The following is a 27,177-nucleotide window of genomic DNA, read 5'->3' on the forward strand; positions in this document are numbered from 1 at the left end:
AAAAGTGAGTCCCTTTCTCAGAGCTGACACGTGTGTCCGTGGTAGGGGGCCCCCCCGGGCCTGTGTGTGTTCTCATCTGGGGACCCTGGGGAGGGAGAGCAGAGGAGTGGGGACGCTGGCTGGGGCTGACCAGAGAGAGGACAGGGAGGGGATTGGAAAAACACTACAAGCTTCCAAAAGCCCAAGAAAAGCCTGGGAGCCAAAGTCAGTCACAAGCTGCTCATCCTTTAAGCAGAGGCTGGAGGAGAATGTGCAGGTCCCCGGGCGCCTCCGTGGGCCTGAGGGCACACCCAGGAACACAAGGACACGGGCAGGGCACCACTGCCTCCAGCACAAGCAGAACTCTCCATGGAAACGATGGGCCGCTGGATGCCGAGCTCGTGGGCCTCAGTGTGGAGAGAACAGGCCGTGGCCGTCCAGGAGCCCACCCAGAACAAACAGTGTTCCTGCACCGTCCTGTGCGGAACCGTCCCGCAGAGCTCTCTGAGAGGAGGATCACGCCTCCAGCTACACGCTCCAGGGTGACGCAGGAGGCTGCCGAAAATCAGTGGTATTAATCGCGGGTGCAGCTCATTTATGCCTGGTCTTAACACAGAATGGAAATATAGGAGTAAAAGGAGAAAAATTTGTTACAACTAATCCTGTGGTTCTTTTAATGCTTGATAAGAACTAAGTCACCAAAAGACCATCTTGGAAGAAGTGGGAATAGACTGTCCACCCTGAGCTGACCACAACAGACGGGGTGCAGCCCGTCATCAGGCCTCTGCCTCCCTGCTCTACCGGTGTGTAGCTGAGCTCGCGCCTGGGGTCTCCTTGCTTCCTGGGTCCTTGAACGCCACGGCTCCCCCGGGCTCCTGGAAGCTTCCTCTCCTATATCACAGTGTGTATCTCTGTGGCTCACCCGCCGCAGCTGCTCACCCCTGTTGGCAGCAGCAGTGAGGTACACTAAGCCCTCTGTGATGGAGTCCTCTTTGTAAAGATGTGTTTGCTGATACTGGGTATTTCTGGCAGCAGTGGGGGATGACCAGGGAAATGGCTCTGAGAAGGAGACAGGGCTCATGGGAGAGCACCACCACGGGGGCGGACCACTCAGATTTTCATAACACAAATACCTGCACTTTATCACCCCAAGTGAATAACCTAACCCTTTACCCTGCATACTTCCGGTCACAGCGATCCAGGCAACGAGGCACCGCAGATAGACAGCGAAGGCCAGAGGGTCGTTATACACTCTGGAGTCTGAAATACTGCTCATTCCCATTTCCATTTCCATTTCCGCTATGCTTCGCCTCGTTGCACTATATATTATTCTGTATTATATATTATATTCCCATATTAAGTGTTGTATTCTGTATGTGGATACTATGTGTATTGCATTATGTGTTACATTGTAATATAAATTTAGTATCACAGAACCATAGTTACAGAATTTGTAAGACTTCAAATGTTTTCCAACAATGGCCCACAACCCAATAGTAGGTCACCAAGTCAGATGAGTGGGTCACAGCCAGCATTTTTTAATGCAATAGGGCAGATTAGATCAAAGGAGGAGAGAAGGCACAGACGTAGTAAGGACCATGTGTGAGGAACTATGTTGGTCATATACATTATCTGTGTGTGTGTGCGTATGCACAGGGCTATTTCTTTCAACACATAAGCTATTTCTTTATATGTATGTAGATCTAAAACATCCTCAAACCAGCGAGTCTAACCCTGCACCGTCTGGAGTGTGAATTCCTCTACAACATTGCCACCAAGTGGCCACACAGCTCATGGGCCAACTGAGAGCAAGGAGGAACCATCATCCTCCTGTGCACCTCTCAGGGCATCCTCAGAACTCGGGATCTGAGAATGTTCCAGCAGGAAAAAAAACAGACAGACCCCTCAGTCCAAGGCCCCACGTTCTGTGGGGGACTCAAGCCTAGGGGCACGCAGTAACCGACTTGCTCACATGAATGTTGGCAAAGCCAGAAGGAGGACACGATCCCCTGATGCCGACCTCCATCCCAGGACTCTTCTTGCTTCATGTTAAACAGTAGTGATGAAGCTCTGTGATGATTGACAGCTGCTCATCCTTAAAACCCACAAAACAGTGCAACATGAAACTCTACAGAGGTTTGCTTTTTCAGGAAATGTGAGCACAGAGTACCTTCTCGATGAAATACATCAGTGGCTCCTTGCCACGGGGAACAGGTGGGTCCCAGCTGAGGACGACATACGTCCTGCTGATTTCCGAGGCATGTACGTTGGTGGGAGGTCCTGGGATCTGAGCGTCGCCTGGAGGAGTGACAAATGCGGTGAATGCTGGATGAACCCAGGTCAGCCTGTGTGCTCGAGCCCATCTGGGAACACCGTCCCCTGGGTACATTACTGGGCATTAAAGAACTGCCATATCAGTGCTGTCCTTTGCTCCATTTCTATTCTGGGAAAGTAAGTAAACCTCAAAGACTATTTTTCCAGAGCCAAAGTATAATGCACTGGTAAAGACCATCCCGTTATTTTTGTTTCTAATACAAACCAGTTCATAGAAAAGCATCTACTCCAAAAGTCTCCCAGAGTTTCACCTGGAAGGAGGTAGGATCTTCAGAGGGGAAATGGGGCAATAACCAGAACTGGAGCTCTGACCACACTGGGAATTTGTGCAGAGAAAGTATTAACAATCCACGTTCTGCAATCCGATGCCTCGTGGGAGGTGACTGTACTTTCCCTGATGGCCTATGGCCCTCTCTGCTTGTTTTCCTCGTGCTCTATGCCCCCCAAGCATTGAAAGTCTGTATCAACCTCTAAAGCGCATTGTTCTTCCCTCCCTCAGTAGATCTGTGCCACGTTCATAGGCTCTGTAACCTATGCCTATAGATGTGAAATTCTATGGTATATTCATAAGCCTTTTGCAAACAAATGTGATAGAATATTTGTAATCACAGACGTCCATTATACCTCTCCTCTGACACGCATCTTTTTTTAATATCATGTTAGGTGTCAAGGGCATTATGTTTGGATATAAGAGCTTTTCACAAGGGGTGGAGGTTTTCCAGATCCACAGTCCCTGTAATAGCGATACAAAATATTATGAGCTTCCAATTAGATTAGCACATGATTAAAATTGTTCGAAACGTCCCCAGGACTTCTCTGAGCCCTTCTCGAGATCTAATTGCACCCTCAGGACTCTGCTGCCGGTGAGAAACTGAACAGCCACATGGAAACAACACAAACAAGCCTGGGTTTCATTTCATAAGAGTCCTGTTATGGAGCGCATCACATTTTACAGGCAACGCGGGCACAGGAACGTGGCCGGGGCCTAATCTAGGAGCACTCCGGCATGTAGGTCGGATTTCAAACAAGGAGTCAGGGTGTCTCCAGGGAAATGCCTGAGAGAGCAGGGCGGAGCGGGGCCTCAGGATGCCCTGTGGGCCTGCTCTGAATCCACATGCCATGTCCACACCTAAGAGATCCAGAGAGAGGCACTAAAGAGAGAAGATATAGAAGGCCCCTCCTCGAGTAGGGTCTGCCGAACTTCCAAGACTGAATCGTGGTTTATTTCAGGGGCACCAGATGACCCAGCGAGCAAACCAGGAGGACAGAAGGAGGCGAGGCAGATGACAGAAGCAGAGTGACCAGGCAGACACTGAATGCAGAATTATCTCCCACATACAGGCAGATCTGAATGTCTCATTGTATTTAGACTTGGTGCATAGCTTCTACGCCCAGAGAAAATGGAATAAGAGATATTTTATTTGATGCCAAGGCAAGAAGGAGGAATCCAGTTTTTGTGAGCAGGGAATCCCCAATCGGGGTGAGATGCATGAGTAATTAAGACTTTCAGCACCCACCCTGGCCATGCCCTAGCAGGAGCCTTGGAGATTTGCAGATGACCCAACCAAGGACAGAAAGGGAGAGGATTCAAAATGGCCCTGGGGAGCCAAGGACAGGGCCAGGGAAATAAACAGATACCCAACACTCCTACAGCTGAGAGGAGAACTCTGAGAGAGGAAAAGTCAATGAAAGCAAAACAAGATGAGAGGAAATGGCCAAATGCTCTACCCCAGGAGATTTCCGCCACTCGGTCAGGGCTGCTCATTACAGGCACAGCCGGACGCCTCGGCTGCAGCATCCTAGTGGTCCTCTGGAGCCCATTCTAATGAGTCACGTCAACACTGGATGAAAATGGAAATGGGACTCAGGAAAACACAGGGCTTTCCTAAGATCACACAGCTATTGAGTGGCTGAACTGGAGTCCAAGCCACTCTAGGTCTTTTGATTCCAAATCTTGTGTTTCGTTCTGTCAACCCAAGGAGATCACAGCCTCCACAAACTCCCCAAGGAGATTTTTCCCTAAGTCAATGAAACACGAAGTTTATTTGGAATTTTTAGAATCCTTGAGATGACGGACTTCAAGAGAATACACAACTGTGAGTACTACATCATTCAGGGCAAATGACTAACGCAACATGTCAGCCACAAATGACCTCTCCAACATGGTGCATTGAATGTTCAGAAACATGTTTCGTAGAATGAAAACAATCTCATTATATTCTGCAAGAGCCTATTCTGGCCCTTCTAACAATAGAATATCCATTTTCCAATGGAGCAACTCAAGAAAGATTGGAAAAGTTGTATGATATTAAGAGAAGAGCATTGATATTAATTAAAATGTTTACAGGAAGAGACTAACACAGATTAAAGTGATTAGAAAAATTCAGCCAAAAGCCCAAAATAGCAGAGGAGCAATTTGTTAGCCAATAAAAGTAACGTTTCTTTTTCACTCAAAGAAATGGCATCTTTTCTAGCTAAAACAAAAAGATCGGCTTAGACGAAGAAAGGAGATATGAGTAGAAAGGGGAAGAACTTCCTAACAGCACATTTTTGAACCCAAAAATGGTTTGCTTAACAACATTATGGAATCTCTTTCTGTCTCTAAACATTTTTTTTCAGTTAGAAGAGATATTCATTGTTTAACACACGTAAGGTAAACAGATGAGCCTTCCAACCCCCTGTCTCAGTGCACATGAGCTTTTATTCATAGCTAGTTTGTTCCAGATCGTGGAAACTGCTCATTCGCTGCAAAGCCTCCCACCAGACATCTGAAGGCCCCTGCGGCTGAACTCCTGGCTGAGTCCAACAACACTCCACCTCGGTGTCTCAGCCTCTGCCTGTCACCACCAGCTCCACAAACTGAGCCTCAGGGATGGCTCCCAGAGCGAGATAAAGCACAGCCACCTTCACAAACGCATCAAAGGAAATGAAGGCACCGGCCCAGGGAGCAGAAAACCTGCCTTCTTATAAGAAAGGAGACATGAGAAGGAACATGAAAAATGTTCTCTGTGACTTTCCTCCAGTTGTAAGATCTCTTGCGTCTATAAACCAAATTTCCATGTTACCAACTGGAAAACCAAGTCTTTGAAAATGTGTTGTTTCTTTCTTGCATTTAATGAATCGCTGGCTATTTATATCCCAACATCTAGATCTACGGATAAAAAGATAGGTTCTCTCTGAAAGGGCATAGCGCCTGCCTTGGGAAGGCCTATTAGATTCTACGAGCTCCTATCCAGAGCTCTTCACAACGACCTTTACATAAGGCAGATTCCCTCATCGATATGCAACATTTACCTAGCTACTTATGTCTTCGCACTTCAGGTAATTTTTACCGAGTTTGAATCCTGCATGCCCACTCAGGATAACTCAGATCCCTTCTCTCCTCACTGATCTCATTTGCCTATTAGGGGTGAGAAAAGAACTTCCTTTTCCTCTCTCGTGTCAAAAACACACATTTCATACAGTTTGGTCGACTACAAGATCGTCTCTTCCAACACAATTTGGAGCCATTTTTTAATTCATTCGAATATCTAGGTTTTAATCAGTTATTTAGGAATTCATAACAAGTCAACCTTTCCCAAATGATTTTCTTCTGTTATTTATTGGGCATCATTCCTGGTTTCTGAGTTCTTCTGGAAGCGGGCATTTTAATTAAGACTTTAAATGTCACCATTCAATTAAACAGAGCTCTTAAAGGGTGTTCCTCTGGGAATTAGGCGTTCTTTTTGGGATGCTAGAGAAAAATATTTATAGGGGCAAAAGATACAGCTTTTGGATTCCATTTTGGGGCAAATATGAAAATCAAGCAACAAACTTCTCCTGAACCTGGAGCAAGGCTGCAACTTTAAAGAAAAGCCCGAAAGTCCATCTGCTCAAGCAGTGGCTCCCAATTAACTTGAAATCTACTTTTTAGATATCTATGAACTCTAATTATAAGTCCAATTAAAATCTTTGGATTTCTGCTTAATAATGCTAGATTCTCCTTCTTAATAGATCTTCCCAGCTATCTCTGGAAGGAGTAGAAGGAAAGAAGTATTCATAAAATCCAATATAAATAAAGGAAAGTCAAAATTTCAAACCAGGAACATTATTGGATAGGAAAAATTCAGTCCATTTCAGTTAAAATGTGAGGAATAAAATTTTTGCTTAAAGAAATAAAACAAAACACTCTTCCACTAACGGAGTCTGTGAGGAAGGACCCCAGCACCGGTAGTAATCAAATTTTAGATTCAGTTGGGTTTTTTTCTGGATAAGTCCCCAAAAGAATGCATTTGTGAACTCAAAAGAAAACTGTCTACACCTTGATTCTGATTCTCACTCTCTCATTCTGCCTTGCTCACTCTTTTTAAACTTCATAGACCCTAAGCTGGCAGGCTTGACCTACAGTTTTTATTTTTACCTGTAAAGAGTGCCCCCCGACTGTGGGCATTTTTTTCTCCATCTCTCATGTCTCGTGTCTCGTGTCTCGTGTCTCGTGAGAGTTACAACTCCCAATCCCGGGGGTACAAGCCACTGAGAGGAAGTAGTGAAGCGATACTCACCTTCAAGTTCATCCTGATAGACCACAATTTCTTTATCTCCCTCCAGGTGGACTGCTGCAGAGAGAAGGGTTGATGCATAATTTAACATCCAGAGGGTTCCTAAAGCAAGCTCTGGTTCCCCAGTTGAGCACAAGTTCTGAATCGCCTTTGCATTACAATGACGTCATACGCACTACTTGGAAGTAACCAGAGTTGATATTTTGGAAGCAGTCCTAACAATATTCAGTGCTCCTCAGCTTTTGGTATTGGATTCAAAAGACCATGCCCATAAGGAAATACAGTGGCTCACTTAAAACCATAATTTACAGTCCAACCTCATTAAGGAATCCATGTCACGTGAAATTAAAATTCAGAAACTGAGCAGCTTGGTTTCAACACCTTCTAGGTCTCATTACTTGTTGAAATTGTATCGTCAATGGACTGAGAACCAACTTCACTGGATTTCAGTGAAGCACGTTAGTTTTAAAGCATAAATGTCAGCCTGGCTGTGTCCACCCTAAAGTGACATTGAGGGCGCCATCAGAGACCAGGAACTATTGCCACACTAACTCAGCCCTTGGAGATATTCTTAAGGCTCACGTGCACTTAGGGGTAAAAGAGAAAGAACGAACCACGCAAAATGGCCCCAAGTCTCCCAGTCCTCATTGGAACTTGAAATTTTATCGACCTACCTTGTAACCTTTTGAGGTCAATGGGGTCAAGGGCAGCCACAGCTTCAGACACCCTAGAAGGCCTGCTGACCCCTGCGTTGTTGACTGCCCTCACGCGGAATATGTAAGACCTTCCTTCAAAGAGTCCAGTGACAGGGTATTTGCAGATTTTTACAGGGGCGTCATTGCACTGAATCCAATTGTCGGTTCCCACTTCACATCTTCAAATTGTAAAAAAAAGGGTAGAAAATAACAAGTATGTGAATCTAATAAGTATATACAGGAATATACATATATTACACATACATGTTATATATACGAAAGAATTATAACAGGAAAATATCTTACATTGGTAAATCTATGCTGTCAAAACACTGATTTATACAAATAGTAGTTGTGTGTATATATATATATATATATATACACACACACATATATACATATTGCCCTGAGCCCTTAGAATTTATAGTTGAAAATCAATTCCTGCCTTCAAACACATTTAGGCGAAGTTTCTTCCAGAAGTCATTTCAGAGCCATCCTTGAGAGCTCTTTTTCCAACTTACACGGCAGAATCGCAGGGTGCCCTAAGCCTGACGCCAAGGCTCAGAAAGCGAAATGGCCCCTCTCTCCACGTGCCCCACCCACATCCCACTCTGCAGAGTCGTAGGAGCGAATCCTCTTCAGAAGGTTGCCTCGCAGTCTGTTCCAACAATGTTAAGCTGTTTCTTTCTAGAATGCTTCTCATGTGGAATTTGGAAGTCTTTTCAAAATATCAATTAAATCCTGACCAGAAACCTCAAAATGTAGAAAAGATTAACCTCCGTTTTTCACAGGTTGAGAAATTTCAGCACCAAAACTTCATGTCAAATTCCCAGGAGAAAACAGCAAGTTCAGAAAGTTCATCTTTCACAACTGTTCAGCATCAGGGTTGTATATTCGCTTTAGAAAGAAGCGAGTCTCTTTTGTCCTGACTATTCAGAATTTTTAACGAAAGTTCTCTGACCCACGTGTGCTGACCTGTTTCAGCCAGAGTATGACAAGGTCAAAACTGAGAGTCTGGCAGGGAGAACCCCAGCCTAAATCACCAAGTGGCTAGGATGACAGGGAATGTAGGAAAGGACTGCCTCCCAGATAGGCAAGTTTCCCTTGCTTTTATCGTCTTTAACGAGGGAGAGAGGAGAGTGGATTACTACCTGAAAAGGTGCATGGAATCGTTTTTGCCAAAAGTTTAGAAAAATTATCAAACATTGCAGGAGAATAGAAAATAGCTTTTCTCTTGTTTTTTATTTTTTAATTCAAAGTAAAGCCTGAACACTGCACTCTGCGAATCCGACTCTAGCACGCCAAAATATTACCCTGATGGTGAATATTTTATCTAAACAAGGAGCTTAGTTGGGGTGGAGAAGAGAATTTAATCAACATAATGCCAAAAAAAAAGATGATTGATTTTATTCCTGAAATAGCCGTCTTATTTTCTTGTGTTTTATATGTACGAAATTTTATATTCCTACCAGGAACCATTCTCTTACAACCCAATAGCTTTGACCCTTCTGTCTTAGATCTAAATTCATTTTCTTTGAAGGTAATTTCTCTCACGAATTGAAATGTATATTTGAGGCATCAACTGAATATCCAGTAAATTCGCTGGCTCTGCTGTGTTTCCTTCCCAGGCTGTGAGTGCTCTACCAAGGAAATGAGCCTGAAAGAGTTAAAGCTCCACGGGGGTTAATGATGACCTACATTTCAGTCATTGACTCAGAGTTAAATCCCAACAATTTGTACTCAGAAACTTCAATATTCTTTACTTGGAAATAAGAAGAAAACGTTATTATTTAATAGAGAAGAGGCAGAGGACATTGGGGATGAGTGAGCTGGCATTCCCCTTAGCCGCATGTCTCTGTGCCCATCTGTATCCTCAGCAGGAGGAATGGGGTGGGATCTATGCAGCCAGAGCCCCATTCCCAGCCCCAGGCTGAACCGGTGCAGAACCGTGAAGCCCGGCTCCTGCCTGGAGAAGTAAGGTGGGATTTGATGCTGGGCGTGGAAAAGAAAGACAGAGCTCCAATTACAACACAAAGAAACTTAAGGTGGTTATACTAAGCCCCGCCTATTTGGCGATATTTACCATTTCTCTCATCAGGAGCGTTAAATAACCAAAATAGTGAAGTACCTAGATCCCATCATGAATAGCATCGTGAACTTGAGTTTAGACAAATCTCCAAATACATTGTCCATGGTAATATTCGCTTCAGCAACGTTTCCATCTCTGGAAGGACCCAGTGGACACTCACCGATCAATGAAGTAGCCAATGACGGGGCTCTCGGTGGTCGTGTTGGGCGGCTTCCATGTTACAATGACGTAATCTCGGTTTGCATCATGGCACTGCAAGTCCATGGGCGCGCCAGGAGCACCTGTGACCAGTGGGTCGGCATCTAGGGTCGGGGAGGAGAGAAAAGACATGTGTCCAGGGTCATTTAGAGGGGGTCGTGTTGAAGCCTGTTGACTGCTTCTTCAAACTCAGAATTCCACCTGCTCCGTCTGGCCCACAGCTAAATCCTCACATCCAAATGAGTTGAGTATTTTTTGATTGTGATGGATTGGTGACAAGAAATATAAACATATTTAAACATTTTTTTAAAAATTCAAAACGTTCTGTCCTCTACAAAATGTTCAAGTCTGTGATTTTTCATAATTAGATCCAAAATTGAAGTCCACCTTCACTTGACGACATGCTGTCAGGTAAAGTCTTGTTGTCAAAAATCTACTGAGAGGGCTGGCCCCGTGGCCGAGTGGTTAAGTTCGCATGCTCCACTGCAGGCAGCCCAGTGTTTCGTTGGTTCGAATCCTGGGCACGGACATGGCACCGCTCATCAAGCCACGCTGAGGCAGCGTCCCACATGCCACAACTAGAAGGACCCACAACGAAGAATATACAACTATGTACTGGGGGGCTTTGGGGAGAAAAAGGAAAAAATAAAATCTTTAAAAAAAAAAATCTACTGAGAAAGCAATGAAGCAATAGTGATAACATGACCTTTTTAACACCTGAGAAATAATACCTTAGACACTTTCATATTTCAAAATCCTTGGAAGATTTGAGGATTTAAAATGCTTTTTCTGCACGTTGTGAGCAAATGTTTGGGTCCATACTCTGTTCGTTCATTTCTCAGCTTGTTTATGATCACAATGCAATTAGATTTTGTTTTCAAACTTTAATTACAGCAGCACTGAAGGCCAACAGAGCTATTTAGGAAGTTAATACCCTCAGCATTTAATTTCCTTATCTAAAATATGCGTTTACTCAGTAACCACGGCTGTTACATCTCCGTGGCAGTGTAAGTATTACAGTTTCTTGGTCCAGTTTCCTCAGCATATTAAATGCTAAGAGTTTCTTGACATTGAGCCAAATATTTTCTCTCCCATTCAAAATCCTCAGAAAGTAATCAGAATTGTCGAGTCCCTCCAAACATGTTGGCAGAGCTGAACAAGCAAGGTGATGTCAGCCATGTTGCATTAATCGCGCTTTTATGGGACGAAGTCTCTTGCCAGGAGGCATACCCAGAGACTGGAAGGTGCATTTTAATGCCAACCTCATACAAGTGTAAAATTTTGTGGACGTGTCTAAAACCCCGGGCTCACAAGCTTATGCCATTGTGTGGTGGAGGGGAGGGGGGATTCCCTTGTTTGTTCAACATTTCTTCTTTTTTTTAAGTTAGAATATTCCCAATGGTACAGCCCTTCCTTCGTGCTCTGATCTAACTGATCTGGTTTTGGGGAAATGATATTGTGATAGGGTTATTCCAGACACAGATGCCCTGGAGCTGGGTGGACACAGAGGTGTGGGGAGCAGGTGAGGCTAGCCAGCTGGTCAGGACAGAGCAGCCACCCGACAACCCGTGGGGACAGCGAGGCGGGTCCCAGGGATCAGGAAGCAGTCACCAGCTGACTAGAGGACCGTGGGTTGATTCTTCCCAGCGGCTGAGCTGTGCCTGGGAGGGGGGCCTCTAAGCCAGAGGCTGGGGGTGTCCAGGACAGGTGCTCAGAGGGAGCCCATTCCAAGCTGCTGCCTCCCCAAAACACGGGACCGCCACTCTGTAAGGGGACACTCCAGCTCCCAGCTCCCAGAGAATCAAAACCCAGCTCTTCTCCCCTAGACAGTTTCCCCTGCCTCTGAGCCTCCACATCTTTGCTGAAAAAGGGAACAATAAGGGCCAGCCCAGTGACATAGTGTTTCAGTTTATGTACGTGCACTCTGCTTCAGTGGCCTGGGATTCCTGGGCTCAGATCCCAGGTGCAGACCTACATACCACTCATCAAGCCATGCTGTGGCAGCACCCCACATATAAAGTAGAAGAGGATAGGCACAGATGTTAGCTGAGTGACAATCTTCCTCAAGAAAGAAGAGGAAGATTGGCAACAGATGTTAGGTCAGGGCAAATCTTCCTCACCAAAAAAAAAAAAAAAACGAGAGAACAATAAGAATTTTAGATTACATATGCATATGTATGTACATATGCATATACATATATGTGCCTGTATGTATATATACACATATATATGCAGTACATATACGAAATACATAGCATTTTATCTATTTTAAAGATTCATTTATCCATTTTGTATATAATATATAAAATATGTATATATGCAAAATACGCATATGCACAAATACATGCATATACATATATACATCTATATGCCTATATATGATAGGCATTTATATATATAATATATAAATACACATATTAAATAAATAAATATATAAAAGGTGTATAAGGTGTCTACCACTGTGCTGTTATATCATGAGTTTTGTTGTCTTTTCCTACGATGGGATCAGGAAAGCCCTCCCCTGGGGCTGTTGTGAGCTTCACCGGACCCTCCACCGACACAGAGCACTCAGCAGGTATGACCACACGATTGTTTTCTTAAGCACACAGTTGGCTGAAGTCGGCAGCAATGATAACAGGAGTGGTTGCCGCCATCGTAGGCTCTGAAGCAAGTCTGGAGGGAGGGAGAGAAGTACCAGGAGCCACGGGGCCCCTTCACTGCTGGCCCCTCCTCAGGACCCCTCTCCACTCTTGTGCATGAGTAATTCAGGTGTGTCCTCTCTTCAGAGTCGTTTTACAAATTCTAGCAATTTTATCAGTGATCAGAGAGACAGAAAGCTCTGATTCGGTTCTATTCCCAGCTACGTCTTACTGATTTCATGGACTTGCTGTCAGGATGCGATCTGATGTGCACCTAGGAGACATCCACTTCACCATCTGTGAGTCTCCAGGGAGCAAAGTCACCCTGCTCCCACCTTTTGCTTCGTCCTCCAGCTGCCTGAGGTCTCCCCCTGCCCGTGCACAGGCCCGTGCCGGGACCACCTTCACACCCAGGGCCCGCTGTACCTCTCACAAACAGGAAGGCGCTGTGCTCATTGATGCCTCCTCGTGACACGATCCTCAAGGTGTACAGTCCTTCGTCATCCTTGTTCAGGTGGCTGAAGGACAGGGAGGCCTGGCCTTCCCCGAAGAACATCTTGGTCCACTTGGACTCTTTCACTAGCACATCTGAAAGAGCATTCAAATGCAAGGTTTGCTTCAGAAACCACCAAAGAACTAAAAAGAAAACACACGTGGACCAATGTGCCATCGCACGGTGAGGCAGGACTTCCCTGCTCAACACCAAGGAATGAAGCTTCACCTTCATAAAACCCTGAAAGCTGTTTACACAGAGAGCACACGCACAAGTGAAGGATCAGGAGGGAGGAAGAATTTGCAGCACAGGACAAAGATCAGTGTCGAGGGTGTGGAGATAGAGTGTGTCGTGAAGTGACCGCTGGCTTTGCCTTCAGATGGCTCCCTGCTCCCCAGAGGGAGGGCTCCCGTCTCAGTGCATGTCCTCGCCCACCACACCGTGATTCTGATCACCTCTACTGCGCATGATTTCCTTAGAAGTAAGTGCTCTCCGTGCAGAAAGCATGCACCCTGGATGCTGGCATAGAGAAAGGCCCCCATGAGGTTCCTGAGAAATAAATAAAAAGTACCAAGAAACCTCAGGTCACAAGGCAATGGAACTGAAAAGGCAGATCGTGGAAGAAGAAATGCCGATGATGAGGAAGCTTATGAGAAAATATTCAACCCTGGAAATCAAGCAAACTCAGAATAAAATAAGAAATTGTTTTCCATCTAATTTGGCAAATACGAAAAAAGGCAACATCCGTGAGTGGGAAGGCAGGAAGACACGTCATCCTTCTCCTTCTGGTGGGCAGGTGGTTACAAGGGGCAAGCCCAAAGTGTTTGTCAAAAGTCTTAAAAAATGCAGGCAATTTTGGACACCAAAATACAAATTCTAAGAATTTGTCCCAAGGTAACAAATAGAGGTGTGTGATGAGGATTTAATTCCAGAATTGTTTACACCAGAGAAAAATATAAACCCACTCAAACATTGAAACACAGGGCAAGTATGGACTATCCGTATAATGGGATACACTGGTCTCCACTAATAGTGCCAAAGAAAATTATTGTCACAAAAACTTGTGTATGATATCTTGTTAAATGAAAAAAGGAGATTTCAAATTGAATACATCTTCTCTGTTTTAATATATATAGATACAGAGATATATCAACAATAAAGGGATAATAGTAATCTTTTAGTTGGAGAAATTATAATTTGGGGAGGGTTTTTTTTGCAAGAAACATACACTGCCTTTCTTGCCATAAAAAGGAGTTATTCTTATACTCTTAATTTTTAAAAATTGACGTGTATCAAACTTAACTTCAAGCCCAGGAGTCCTCTGGCCCTCAGCGCACAGACACGAGATGACCTCTGCTCCACAGGGCTTAAGAAGCAATGTCCAATGGCAGCATCGTGAATAAAAATGTCAAGTGTATCATGAAATAAAAATTTTAAGTTCTTTTATCCACTTTTACCTCTTTTCCTGAGGAAGTAGTGCAGTACCTGATACGTGGTTAGTACAAGAAAAACAGGATACAGTGCAAAGTAATTCAAAATACAATCAAAATGTAACATTCAAAACAGGAATTCATGAGAAGGGACGACAAAGTAAATAATTTTTAGACCGCGGAGAGAAGGCTCCCTCGTTGGCAAGCCAGGAAGAGTGCCCACTGGGGACCGACCCCGCCAGCACCTTCCTCTGGGACTTCCCCGCTCCAGACCTGGGAGAAATACGGCTCTCGTTCAAGCCGCCCGCCTGTGGTGTTTTGTCCTGCAGCCTGAACAGACCCCAGATTGTTTGGAGCAGGTCACCATCCTGGCGCTTGTCCCAGAGAGCCTGTTTCGCTCTGGCGAAGCTCACACACTAAAGAAAAAACGTTGCCCATGATTAAATATGCAGTCTAATTACATGTACTTGCAAATGTAACCTGAACAGGCCTGTGTCGCACTCTTCCTGAGCGACACGTGTGGTTGGGAGCCAGTTCCCTGAGGCCCATCCCATCACGGGCTTCATGACCCTATCATGACTTCCCAAAGCAACCGCCAGTGCAAATCTCACGCAGAAGTGTCTTGGGTTTACTCTGAGCGAGCGAGGCTCTCCCGTCTGTGGTGAGATTACACTCTAATCCTTCTTCACTTGTCCCCGGTTCCACTTTCCCTGTTGGACCCATCGCCCCAGGGCCCCGCAGCCACCCGGTGGCTCACAGCTCATTAATTCTAAAGAGTGGAAAGTATCTCCTTGCATTTTAACGTCTAAAAATAAGCCACAGGGAACGGCCTCCACTGGTTTCCACTGGAATAAGAAAGATCTGATCATGGCTTAACATGCAGCTACTTTTACAGGAAATTCCCCAACTGTCGCGCGGACCTGACTCGACAGAAGGCCCGTCAGCTCTGGTTCTTGAACGTGGACGTTCCATTGACATTGGTCAAGACAGCGAAAGTGCCCTGGGCCCAGAATTCCAGGCACTTCCTAGTCAATACAAGTTCTAAAATTGATGTTGTTAACCAGCCTTTGGGGATATTAGGAGAATTCTCCTCAGATCAATTTCATTTCTCTCCAGAAAGGGTAAATGACAGTCTTAGAAATTCAATTAGATGTTAAATCTTAAGTTAAAACCATAAAAGGTGGATTAAGTCTCCTTTGACACCACACAGAGTCTCTCCGTCTGCCCTTCCTCTCTCCTCCCTTCTCTCTCCCTCAGGGAACATAAAAAGCTGCCATGGTCACACTATTCTATTGCAACAGAAGAGCCTGGGTCTCACGCCCCTGCAAAACCACGTTCGCTCCCCAGCTGCTATGTGCAAGGTCACCAGCATATTCCGTGCCCAGGACACGTTTCCACAGCTACCTGCCTCCGTCATTTGGCACGCGGAGCCCTCCTCCCTGCCCACCAGTTGAAAGCCGTGTCTTTCAACAACATTTTCCCTCCATCAAGCTCTCCTTCATCACCCAGCCTGTATTCTTGGCTCAGCATTGATAGTACCCGCAGCCAGCACGGCGTATTGGCAGATTATCATAACTCATTCTGGAGCGTTTCTTATAAAGACTCTGCTGTACCGTTTTGTGCATTCTCCCCAACTAGACTATAAATATCTCATGGGCAGGAATGGTATGTTTCCTCATAATATTTTGCATCGTGTTAGGACCTGAATAAACATAAACAGAATATTCTGTAATTGAATCCAGAGAAAACGAGTCCCTTTAGAAGCAACAGCCCAGGGACGACGAAGGAGTCTCCTTCTGTGGGGCACGTACACATGGCAGCACAGGACAGGCTGTGCCTGCTGCAGCCACAGTGCATGGTGACAAGGACCGTGGAGCCTGGAGCCAGACTGCATGTTCAGCTCCCTCTCTGCCCCTTCCCAGGGGAAGACTTGAGCAAGTTCCTTGTCTCAGCTCCCACGTGTAACAGGGACCTAACCCACCCTCCCTCCCAGAGAGTCTTTATGGAATTAAAAGAACTTGCACGCTCAGAACAGAGCCCAGCACATGACAAGCTCTAATAAGTGTTGACTATTGTTGTAGCCGAGGGAAAGCACAAAGGTATAGACACCTCCCTCACTCTTTTTAATCACATAGAGACCCTCTTTAGGGAGCTAGAGAAATCTCTGATGGCTCCTCCAAAGTCAGACACTCCTGTCCACCTCTCCACACTCCCTGCGTGAAGTTCAAGATCAAGGGCAGGCTCCAGGTTCCGCTTTGCTGCCTGCAGCCATCACGGTGGTAGAAGTGAATGCCAAATTAACACGAAAGTGTAACATTCATTTTCACCCCAATGTGGCCAATACCAGCAGCAGGTGGAGGGGGCACTGCCCAGGATGGGGGGCCGTCCTTGCACTCACCATCCCGGTACCACTCGGCCCGAGGCTGCACCCTTTTCAGCTCCGGCGTCACCAGCAGCGTGCACTTGAGAGTGACAGTCTCCCCTTCTCTTCTGAAGGTGACCCCAAATTTCTCCAAAAACTGGACGTCGAAGTGCATGTATGGAATCACAGACGATAAGGGCACTGCACGGAGAGAACGGGACACAGTTACAGGACCAGCTGCAGGTGGACCTCAAGCACAGGCCCCCACACGTGGCCGTTACTACAAAGGTGTATGTCCCACCACAGCGGGATGCTCGCTTCCTCCAGCGACTCTCCAGCACACAGCACTTTGAAATGAATGATTGTTCCCCCCAAATCCGCAGGTTGAAGTGCTAAGTCTCAATGGGACGGGACTGGAGGTGAGGTCTTTGGGAGGTGCTTAGACTCAGATGAGGCCATGAGGGTGGGGCCCCATGATGGGATTAGGGTCCTTATAAGAAAGAGACCCTTTCTCTCTCCCCAATGTGATGACACAGCGAGAAGGCGCCATCTGCCAGCCAGGAAGAGACCCTCACCCACATGGCCAGCACCTTGATCTTGGCCTTCCAGCCTCCAGAACTGTGAGAAGTCAACTTCTGTGGGTTAAGTCCCGAGTCTGTGGCGTTTGTCATGACAGCTCGAGCTGACTAAGACAGGCCACTCGTGAAGAATCAGGAAAACAGTCTTGGAGTCGTATCTTGCCATTTGTGCCAAAGATGGATGGAGAGGCACAGCTGTGTAGGGAGGCAACTTGGACCCCAAATCACACGCTAAGAGTAGAGTTTAAATTCTGCATCAGCCCCAAGAGGTGTGGCTTCAGGTCACATGGACTCTGAGGCCAAAGTTTCCCATCTTCAAAATGAACTGTGGTGTGCTCACCAATAGAATGTCATTATACCATCATACCCAAGGTATCAGCCTGATTAAATCTCAAAAATATAATTTTTCCTGGGGGGTGGAGTACATTTCTGAAGAAAATCTATAGTAAAATTTTAAAGCAAAATAATCTATGATTTACAGATAATCCATGCAGGGAAATTTTTGAAAATAGCTGCAAACTTTAAGATGACTGTTTCCTCTTAGGAGGAAGGCCTCAAACTGGGAAGGGGCAGGCAAGGAGCACAGAGCTTCACCTCCTCTGTGACAGTTTTAGTTCCTGCAAATTGTACCCTTGCAAATGGTTAATTTTGTGTTATGCCAATTTGACTTCAATTTTTAAAAAGTAACTGAAGCGAAAATGACAAAATATATACATTTGTTAAAATGGGTGGTGAATACATGAGCATCTATTGTGTTGTGATCCAGTTTCAGTAGGTTGTAAATACTTCCAAGTTTTCATTTAGAAAGGTAAAATTTTAACAAATGGAAGAAACCCAGCAATGGGACCAGTGGCTTCTGAGACCCCCCCAGCTTCCTCAGTGCTTTGGGACCATCCTCCAAGTGGAAATTGATGTGTCCTTGGAATCCAGGCACCATCAGACGCTTCCTCATCATTGCACACAAACACTCAGGTCTCCCTGCCCCTTCACCTGTGCTGGCCTTGAACTTGTCCCCCCTGCCTGTTAGTGGTCTTAGACACCCCCAAGTGTTGGACATAAGCCCATCTAATAAGATTCACTCAGAAATGACCTCAAGGAGGTTATATACAGAGAATTCAGTGGCCGTCAGAAGGCTTGCCCCTGTGTCGTTGTTCTGGTCAGTGCTTCACTCAGCAACACTCGGTTTGTTACGCCTAGACCTTGGATTATGATCAAATGAAAGCTGCCAGGGGAATATGCAATACTCTTTTGGAAAATCAGATCAATCCTAAATCTCATTCCCTAACCATAAATAAGCCATTTTGAATGCAAATCTACCAAGTTGTGGTCCTTGAGATGCCATTGCACGCCTACCTTCTCTACCCTCCCCTGACTCTGGTCAACCAGCTTCTTGGGCCTTCCAGTGGAAAACAACCCTGGTTCTCCGAAAGAGACTCCATTCGCCTCCCACAGGGCCACTGCAAGTCACTGTGGAAACGGGGGACCATGTGGTGGCATTGGGTCCATCAGCATCATGGAAGGAGCTGGTGGTGTTTACAAGGTGCTCAGGGAAACCTCAAGGAGATGAGAGTAGGTGGAAGAGCAGGATGCAAAGTCGCACCTGCCACAGGACGGGTCACGTATCAGGTAAGAGGAATTGAGGCCACGCAAAGGCTGGCCTGGGCAGCCACACGTCCTCCTCCTGTTGACCCACCCTGGCTGTTCGTTACAAAGGAGCACAGAGAATTTTGGAAAGAAAAGGAAAACTGGCAACAGTATGCATTCAGGTCAAGGAGTTGGATTTGGGTTTTTTCCCCCAATTCAAAAATGTAAAGTCTCTCAAGGCGATGACTTCACCAGTGTCTAAAAATTCCACCTTGCCATGGAATTACGTGGGAACAGATTGCCAGCAGACTAACCCTGCCCAGGAAAGACTCGGAAGAGTCTCTTGAAATACTATTTAAAAATATATATATTTTATCACAGTAAAATTATATACTATGTCAGTATACATTTTTCTGCCCGAAAAGAAAAACGGATCAACTTACATCCAATTGGAAGTCCCACGGAATGGAATGGCTCCTCGTCCCCTCGGAACCCTGCAAGACAACTGGTGAGCAAGACGAAGAAAGAGAAAGAAGGCAGAAGGCAGGCCCCCCGGGACGTGCAAACTCACTTCTCACCACCACAGCTGCGTTGGTTGACACCTGTCCGTGAGCGTTCGTCGCCACCGCCGAGTAGGTCGCAGTATCGTCAAAGTCTGCCCTGGGAGAGAAAAAGCCAGACAGCATCCTGAACGCACTGCAGGACCGCTCTGAAAAGTTAATGACCCGAAGGTGAACACAGACGTTCCTCGAAAGCAGCTCGTGTGACCTGGATCCTTTGCTCATGATGATGCTTAAGAACAATGCCAGCGCTATCCTTGGAACGAGGGATTCATTACAGACACGGTGAGTCTGATCCCGGACTATGGCTTGGCTTCGGCTTTGAGAAAAAAAATCCGCTGGCCCTTCTGGTAATCCTTAACTTCATTCTCAAGGAGAAATCTATAATCCGCTCCGGTCCTATTTACCTACCTCTGTAGAGTTTGTGGTTTTATCTTGTCAGTGGGCAGGCTCCAATGACCTCAGCTTCCAGAAGATTTAACCCCACCTCACTCCCTGCCAGGGATTCCCATGCTGACGGGAGATTGTGTCCAGAACCCCAAAGTAATATGATCACCCAGGTATGGCTCACCCACGCAAGGTGTACTGAAGATGTCTGAGCTGGATCCCACCTGAGGCAGCCGTCCTAGGAGAGTCATGGGGCAGCACATCCACCCCAGAAAGGACAACGGCCCAGGAAGCTCCAGACCCCAGTTGCTCAAGGGTGGAGCTCCTCCGCCGCCCCACATCCATCTCACAAAAGTTGAAGCTTATTTTCTTGGCTATGAGCTGCCGTGCCACCAGCTTCTGCAGAAAACTTCACTGAGACAAGAGGGATGTGGGAAGAGGGGCCGATATTCATTGAGCTTTTACTAAATGCCAGGCGCTCTGCTGGCGACTTTACGCTGGCAATTTTAAAATAGATACTGTTAGCCTATTAACACGGGAGAAGGTTAACACTTGAAGAAGTTGAGTGCACAATGTCCACCTAACTTCAAAACTTGCCCTCTTTCTGCAGCTTCTGTTCCCTCTCCAAAAACCGGGCATCCTGAGCATAACGTCAGTCTGGGAAGGAAGCTAACAAAAAACCCCACTCACGAGAGAAAAAGGAAAGGTTTGCTCAAGCCTTACATTTAAAGTGCCTTAGGCAGCCAGTGCTCTCAGAGACAAATCCATTCTTGGAAGGTCCTTAGTAATTTTATTTTCGTCTCTATTCCACTCAGAGCTGAAAATATTTTCTTTGACTGAAAAATACACCATGTCTCCCATAAAGGAGAGAGATTGTTTCAGAGGCTTCTGCTAAGAACTCCGTCCCTTCCTCCATGAGGTTCAAATCCGGTTCCAGTGTGCCAGGCAATGCCACTGCTCAAGAGAGAGAAGGCACAGACGGAGCCCACACCTGTGGATTTTCAAACTAAGGGCCTTATCTCCGGGTTCACCTTGAAGGAATGCAAGCTGAACCACAGCGCCCAAAGCTGCAATTCCAGCCTGAACTCATCAGAGCTACTTCGCCGTGCAATTTCCAAATACACTGCAGGTACCTCTTACCCCCAGGGGCAGAGTAAGCGTCAGTGTAAAATACATAAAAATCTTGTAATATGGATGTTTTCTCCATTGCTAAGCAGTAATGCTCTGTGCTAAGCCGCCCACAGAAGGCAAGCGTGCACACGCCTACACCCAGCACCGCGGCTGCCTCTGGAGACACAGCAACACAGCGGAGGGCCTGGGGGTGGGGTGGAAGGACGAATTTCTTTTCTCTCATACCCATAGGCATTGCTTGAATTTTTTTTTCCATCTGTGTTTGTGTTATTTCTTCTAAACAATGAAACCTCTATATTTTCATAAATGCATTCTCCAAACAGGAGGGTATTCTTCTTTTGGGACCAGCCCTACATTTTTCTCTAGGAGGATCCCACCCCCACCAGTGATATCCCAATGGATGAGAGAAATGAGAGCTGTGCACCCACAGGCACAGCTGGCCCTAGTGGAAGGCCAGAGCACAACGGAGAGAAGCACAGCATTCTGTAAAATCTGCTTGATCCGGGTCTCCTGACCTGGAACCAGTTCTGGAACCTGCAAGCAAGTAGGACTTTGAAGCAGGAGCGAGAAGGCAAGACAGACACCTTGCACCCATCGGAGCAAACGGGGCAGGTCCAGCTCAGGGAATGACCCCTGGACCGGATAGACTGACCCCTGTGCCCAACTGATGGACGTAGCTACCAATTCCTGAGTGAGGTTGTTAGAGCCTGAGCCCACAGCGAGCGCTCAGAGAAGGGGGTGTAGACTTTACTTAGAGCGTGTCCATCAGTCGCCATAAATCTTTTGATTATCCTCTTGAATACCTCCGTCACAAACCCTTCTGGATTTCACCAACTTTCAGCAGTTTTCAAACTGAATCTCCCAAACATGCTACCGATTTCTCCCTCAATAGACGTTTTATCAGTTTTTCAAGCCACAGTAAAAATACGTCCTCAACACACCACACAGTAGTCGCATATTGAAACCCCACAGCACAAGCCTGGTGCTGCAGCCTGATTTGTGCACCGACGGCCCCCGGCAAAGCCTCTCCTGCCATCTCTGCTTACTTGAAGAACATTCTGAGATTTCGAGGTAAGACAATGTTTCCATTTGCAACTAACTCATCTTTGTGAATCAGGACTTTTTTCACTGTTGTGCAATCAGAATAAAATGCAGGGGGAAAACGGCTGGCTGCCGAGTGTATTACAGGACTGCCGTCACCAGCCACGAGTCCTCAGGCCAGGTCTGTGCCTGCCTTAGCTCACCCCAGAGCACTCGTCTACGGGCTCTATAACAAATAAACAGCATGTATTGTAAATGTCTCAGATACGTTTATTGAGTACCTACCCCTTCCTCGAGTGACTTTGGTGATTAAGTAAAACAAGGTGTTTGAAAACACTTTGTAGCTTTAAAGCGCTACATGAATCTTGTGTATTACTTGTTAAAATGTATCACCTGAGTTCCTGTACTGACGATTCCCTGTCCTTCCTAGTCCGAAGCCTTTGCCTTTACATTCCAGCGCAGTAATTGCTCTTTCCTTGTTCCGTAGCTGGGAGGGAGGCAAGAAAGGAATTGCCTTGCACTAGAACGGATGAAAACAACTACTTGCACCAGGAGAAGAGAAGGAGGGAGCAGGAGTCCCACCCGGAGAACAGCTCCTCCCACAGGATCCTGAGCTTGTTTTTCAGTTGACTTAGGGCATTAAGATCCCTGGGAAGAGCCACCTAACACATTAGCACTGACGGCTCATCAAGGAACCAGTTAGCACTTAGTACTTAGTGGGAGGGACCGGGCTGGGAATCCGCACTTAGGAGCCTGGCCCTTCCAGAGATGATATGATGATGCATGTGGATGTGCTCATGGGTGTTTATCCAGGAGAGAGGATCCACAGCACTCCTCTGGTTTGTGAAGATGTCCACAGCCCCAAAATACTCAGACCCACTCATGTACTGCAGTAGTTCCCGACTTAGGGTGCACCCAGTGAGAGCGCACAAGATAACCCACTGGCTGTGTGGGGAAAGTTAGAACTTCTAGTTCTGTTTACTGTTATCTCACTCTTTTTACATTTCTCTTTTGTAAATGTTTTCCATGATATAAGACAAGTTGGGACATACGTAGATTATAAATAAGTATGCACGCCTGTGTTGGGGTGTGGCCTCCCGGTGCCATGGGGAAGGGGGGGGGGCTGTAGGAAGCGGGGCCCCTACAGTGCCAGGCAGAGTGGACAGCAGGGGACGGACGGCAGAGCTCAGCTGCTACTGAGGAGACGGGGCCCAACTTGAAATTTCGTCCCCCCTGGGCAACTGGGAAACCCACATGCCTGAGCACAGCCCAGCGGGACTCTGTTTCTTCTCTCCTTCCCAGAGAGCCTTCAGCCTGCCCACGGAGTCTAATTCCAGCCTTGACTTCATGCTGCGAAATTGCAAGCAAGTGATTAAGGGGGAAAAGGTTTTATTTTCTGTTTGGACAGGCTCCCAGTGTAGACAGAGATAGCTTCCTTTGGTCTCCATTTTTACAAACTTCCATGGGGCACTTTCACGTCCCAAAGTCTCCATCTGAAGTGCCCCCAAAACAGCCCCATGGAGAGACTAATAATATTCTATGTATTTTAACGATGGGTGTACAAATGTTTAAGCGGCGCGTGAATTTCTCCTGGCCTGTGTCTGCCAACTGAGTGGTGTTGACGTTGGATTTAAAATTTAACTCAAATTAGAATTTGAATATCAAGGTCTAAAAATAAAGTGCAAGAAGAAGTGAGTCCTAGAGCCTAGAGGGGAGCGGAGGTGTTACGAACAAAATACAAGATAGCTTGTTCCAAACACTTATATAAAAAGGTGAGAACAACGTTAAAATTCTGTGAAGAAACAGAACTCACATTACGGGTCCCAAGAGAAAATCTTCTGATCGTATAAAATAGTGTCAATTACAGTTTAAATTCAAACAGGACTGAAGGGCAATAAGCTTCCTTTTCGGCACTTCAAGAATCTGGTGACAGCAGCCAAAGAATATTCATAGGAGTAAATGTCACTCTTGTAACAGAAGGAAAAGCTCATTCCTGAGCCGGTCGCGAGTGGGGAGCCAGCACATTCCACACCGCTTAAATCGGCCACAGATCAGATGATGATATCTCAGCAGTTCGGTATGAACAGCTGAGATGAGCTGTAATTTGCGGGTTTCCCCGTTGCTCCTTTTCTGAAGAATAGTCATATTTCATCTTTTAAAAATGTCCCAGCGCAGATAAGAATATTGAGATAAAGGTTGGCCCCCGGGGGAATTTCCTTTTCCTGAATTCCTCGAATATTTGCATACTTATGAAAAATCCAAGTACTTGTAAGAGACCTGGTGCTCCTGAATGGAGCCATCTCGGCATCCTGGGGCCTCCGCTGATTTATTATTCGCTTGGCGCAAAGCCGCTATGGTTTCCAATATAAATTTAGAAGTTGCCAACACCGGTGAGAAGAGGACTTTTTCATGCTTGAGAGAGAGAAATGGCTTTTCTTTCTAAAGCAATTATTAAAATATAACTGGGGAAAAGCCAGTTGCTAACCCGGACTGAGCCACCTCACCCTCAGCAGTCACAGGGCCAGGTGAGAGAGCGGACCTGGCTGACAATGAAGGAGGGCGAAGTTCTCCTCCCAGACAGCTTGGCTGATTGTCTGTGAGAGTTTCCACACATTTTGGAAATCAAAGGAGAAAAAACTGCTCTCCGAAAAACTCAGCCAGGGGTCTGGGGATTCCAGCTCAGGGAGCGAGGAGACCCGGCCCTCCACGTGAGCTCATGCCTAGACCCTCAGCCTTCCTCGTCCCAGCCGAGCCTTGTCCCCGCGGATGCGCGGGCCCCAGATTTCAGAACTGCTCTGGACGCTCTTTTTCCGCTGACACCCCACATCCAATCCATCAGCGAATCCTGTTGGCTATACCTTCACAATCCGTGCAGCGTCCACACCCTTCTCACCAGCCCATGGCGCCCACCCTGGTCCGGGCCCCAGCATCTTCCCTGAATTTCGGCAAAGCTGGCCGACAGTGTGCCCCACCCTCTATCCGTAGCCGGAGTAACCCTTCTGAAACGTGAGTCAGCTCTTTGCTTCTCTCCTCTAAGTCTTCCCTCAGACCCTGAGGGAAAGCTGGGGTCCTCGAGGAGCATCTACGTGTGATCTGATGTGATCTGTCTGGCCCCGGCTACAGCTCCGACCTCCTGTCTGGCGACTCCCGCCAACTCCCCAGCCGAGGGGCCTGGCAGTGCCTTCCCGGAGCCTCCACCCCACGTCTCTCTGGCCCACTCCTTGATCTCCTGCAAGCCCGGCTCCTGAGACGTCTCCTCCAGGAAGGCCTGCCCCACCACCGCACTTAACACCACAACTGCCGGGAAGGCCACAGGTCCGCCCTGTACCCAGCGCTCGGATTTGCTGTATAACTGCCTTTTTTATTATGCTTATGGTCTGCCTCCTCATGCTAGAAGTAAGACCTCCAAGTTGGGGACCTGGATTTGGTGTTCAATAAACAGCGCCATACAGCCAGGAGGCCAGGGCCTCTGACCTTCCTAAGAGCCTCAAATTTTCTTAGAGAAACAAGGTAATGACTCATCCCAAATATTAACCTTAACTGTAACCTTTTAACACCCCGTCCTAATTAATCTGCAGGTGGAATCATGGTTCTGGCAGTGGGGAACCTTCCAGGCCTCACGGAGGCTTCTAGAAGGCTGCACGAGGAGGAGACATTCAGGAGCCGGCACAGGTGGCCAGGCCCTGCTGCACCAGGCCGAGGGATGGGCACCTCCACACGACACCGTCCTGGGAGTGCAGGCCAGGGGCACCGGGAGGGCATGGCCCAAGACTGGGCTCCCGCTGAGAAGTCTAAACTGAGCCTCGTTATGATGCAGTCATGTTTCATAGTCTAGGAATAAACAAAATCACACATTCAGGGGCTGGCCGAGTGGTATAGTGATTGAGTTCGCACGCTCCACTTCAGCGGCCCAGGGTTCGTGGGTTTGGATCCCAGGCGCGGACCTACACACTGCTCATCAAGCCAAGCTGTGGCGGGTGTCCCACATTTAAAATAGAGAAAGATGGGCAGAGATGTTACCTCAGCAATAATCTTCCTCAAGCAAAAAGAGGAGGATTGGCAACGGATGTTAGCTCAGGGCCAGTCTTCCTCACCAAAAAAAGAAAAATCACATATTCGAATGATTTCCTGATTTTTTACATTATTTATACCAGTATCCTCCATCTTTTCCTGGAAAGGATTTGATATAACTTACTACACACACACAATTACCATATATTTACATAATATGTATAAATAGAGCCCGTTGTGTTCTTATCTGATTCTCACAATAACTCTATTAGGTAAACAGAGAAGATGACTTTTTTTTTTTTAAGATTGGTATCTGAGCTAACAACTGTTGCCAATCTTCTTTTTTTCCTTCTTCTTCTTCTCCCCAAAGCCCCCCAGTACATAGATGTATATTCTAGTTGTGAGTGCCTCTGGTTGTGGTACATGGGACACCACCTCAGCACAGCGTGATGAGCATTGCCATTGGCACCCAGGATCTGAACTCGAGAAACACAGGACTGCCAAAGTGGAGCATGCGAACTTAACCGCTCGGCCATGGGGCTGGCCCTGAAGCTGACTTTTTTATCATTTGTCTCTTGATAATTACTTTCAGACAAGAGTATTACATTCAGGAGGAGCTCATGACTTATCTGAAGTCACAGCATAGATGGTACATTGGGGATCTGAATCCAGGTCTCAGGTTCCTAGACAAGCGTGCGTGTTCTTGATTATAGTACGTTACGCAGTCATGTTTACCAGAGAAATCAACAGCTGAGTGTGGGAAAGTGTCATGATAAACTATTCACGAAAAAAGGAGGACTGTATAATGTTATGATTTTTCTATAAAAAATAAAAACTGTGTGTACAGAAAACAACGTGAACAGCAAAATCTCGCTTTTATAAAAACATCAAAGTGTGTGTGTGTGTTTACAGGTGTGTGTTTGTTGTGTAAGGAAAAAGCAGAGCCGCTTCGTACACCAAAATCCTGACACTGGGTGTGGGAAATATGCTGGTTTTTATTTCCTTTGACTAATCTGTATTTTCCACATTCTTTCAATTTGTTGTGAAAAAAATAATGAAGATTACATTTCCTTGAAGTGTCTGAGGTTGGGGATGGTCACTGAAACCTGGAACAAGATGCAGCCCCAC

The 27,177-nt window shown here is 46.4% G+C and overlaps 1 protein-coding gene and 1 long non-coding RNA gene across 13 annotated transcripts in view; one reads left to right on the plus strand and one right to left on the minus strand.

Moving 5' to 3' along the window:
- MYOM2 (myomesin 2) overlaps window positions 1-27,177 on the minus strand; it is a 94,211-nt gene that overhangs the window by 53,086 nt on the left and 13,948 nt on the right. For all 12 annotated transcript variants that reach the window (XM_070598383.1, XM_070598381.1, XM_070598384.1 and 9 more), the window contains 8 exons: window positions 19,491-19,579; window positions 19,363-19,413; window positions 16,794-16,958; window positions 12,899-13,060; window positions 9,796-9,937; window positions 7,526-7,725; window positions 6,855-6,908; window positions 2,150-2,277 (listed from right to left, as the gene is read on the minus strand). In XM_070598383.1, the coding sequence (XP_070454484.1) occupies window positions 2,150-2,277; window positions 6,855-6,908; window positions 7,526-7,725; window positions 9,796-9,937; window positions 12,899-13,060; window positions 16,794-16,958; window positions 19,363-19,413; window positions 19,491-19,579 (991 nt within the window). The remainder of the gene's footprint in view (window positions 1-2,149; window positions 2,278-6,854; window positions 6,909-7,525; window positions 7,726-9,795; window positions 9,938-12,898; window positions 13,061-16,793; window positions 16,959-19,362; window positions 19,414-19,490; window positions 19,580-27,177) is intronic.
- On the plus strand, window positions 19,215-26,903 carry LOC139080094 (uncharacterized). The gene is made up of 2 exons (XR_011534251.1): window positions 19,215-22,068; window positions 22,526-26,903. It is a non-coding gene; the product is annotated as an uncharacterized lncRNA (long non-coding RNA).

Source organism: Equus przewalskii, chromosome 28 (genome assembly GCF_037783145.1).
Source record: "Equus przewalskii isolate Varuska chromosome 28, EquPr2, whole genome shotgun sequence".
NCBI classification, from domain to species: Eukaryota; Metazoa; Chordata; class Mammalia; order Perissodactyla; family Equidae; genus Equus; species Equus przewalskii.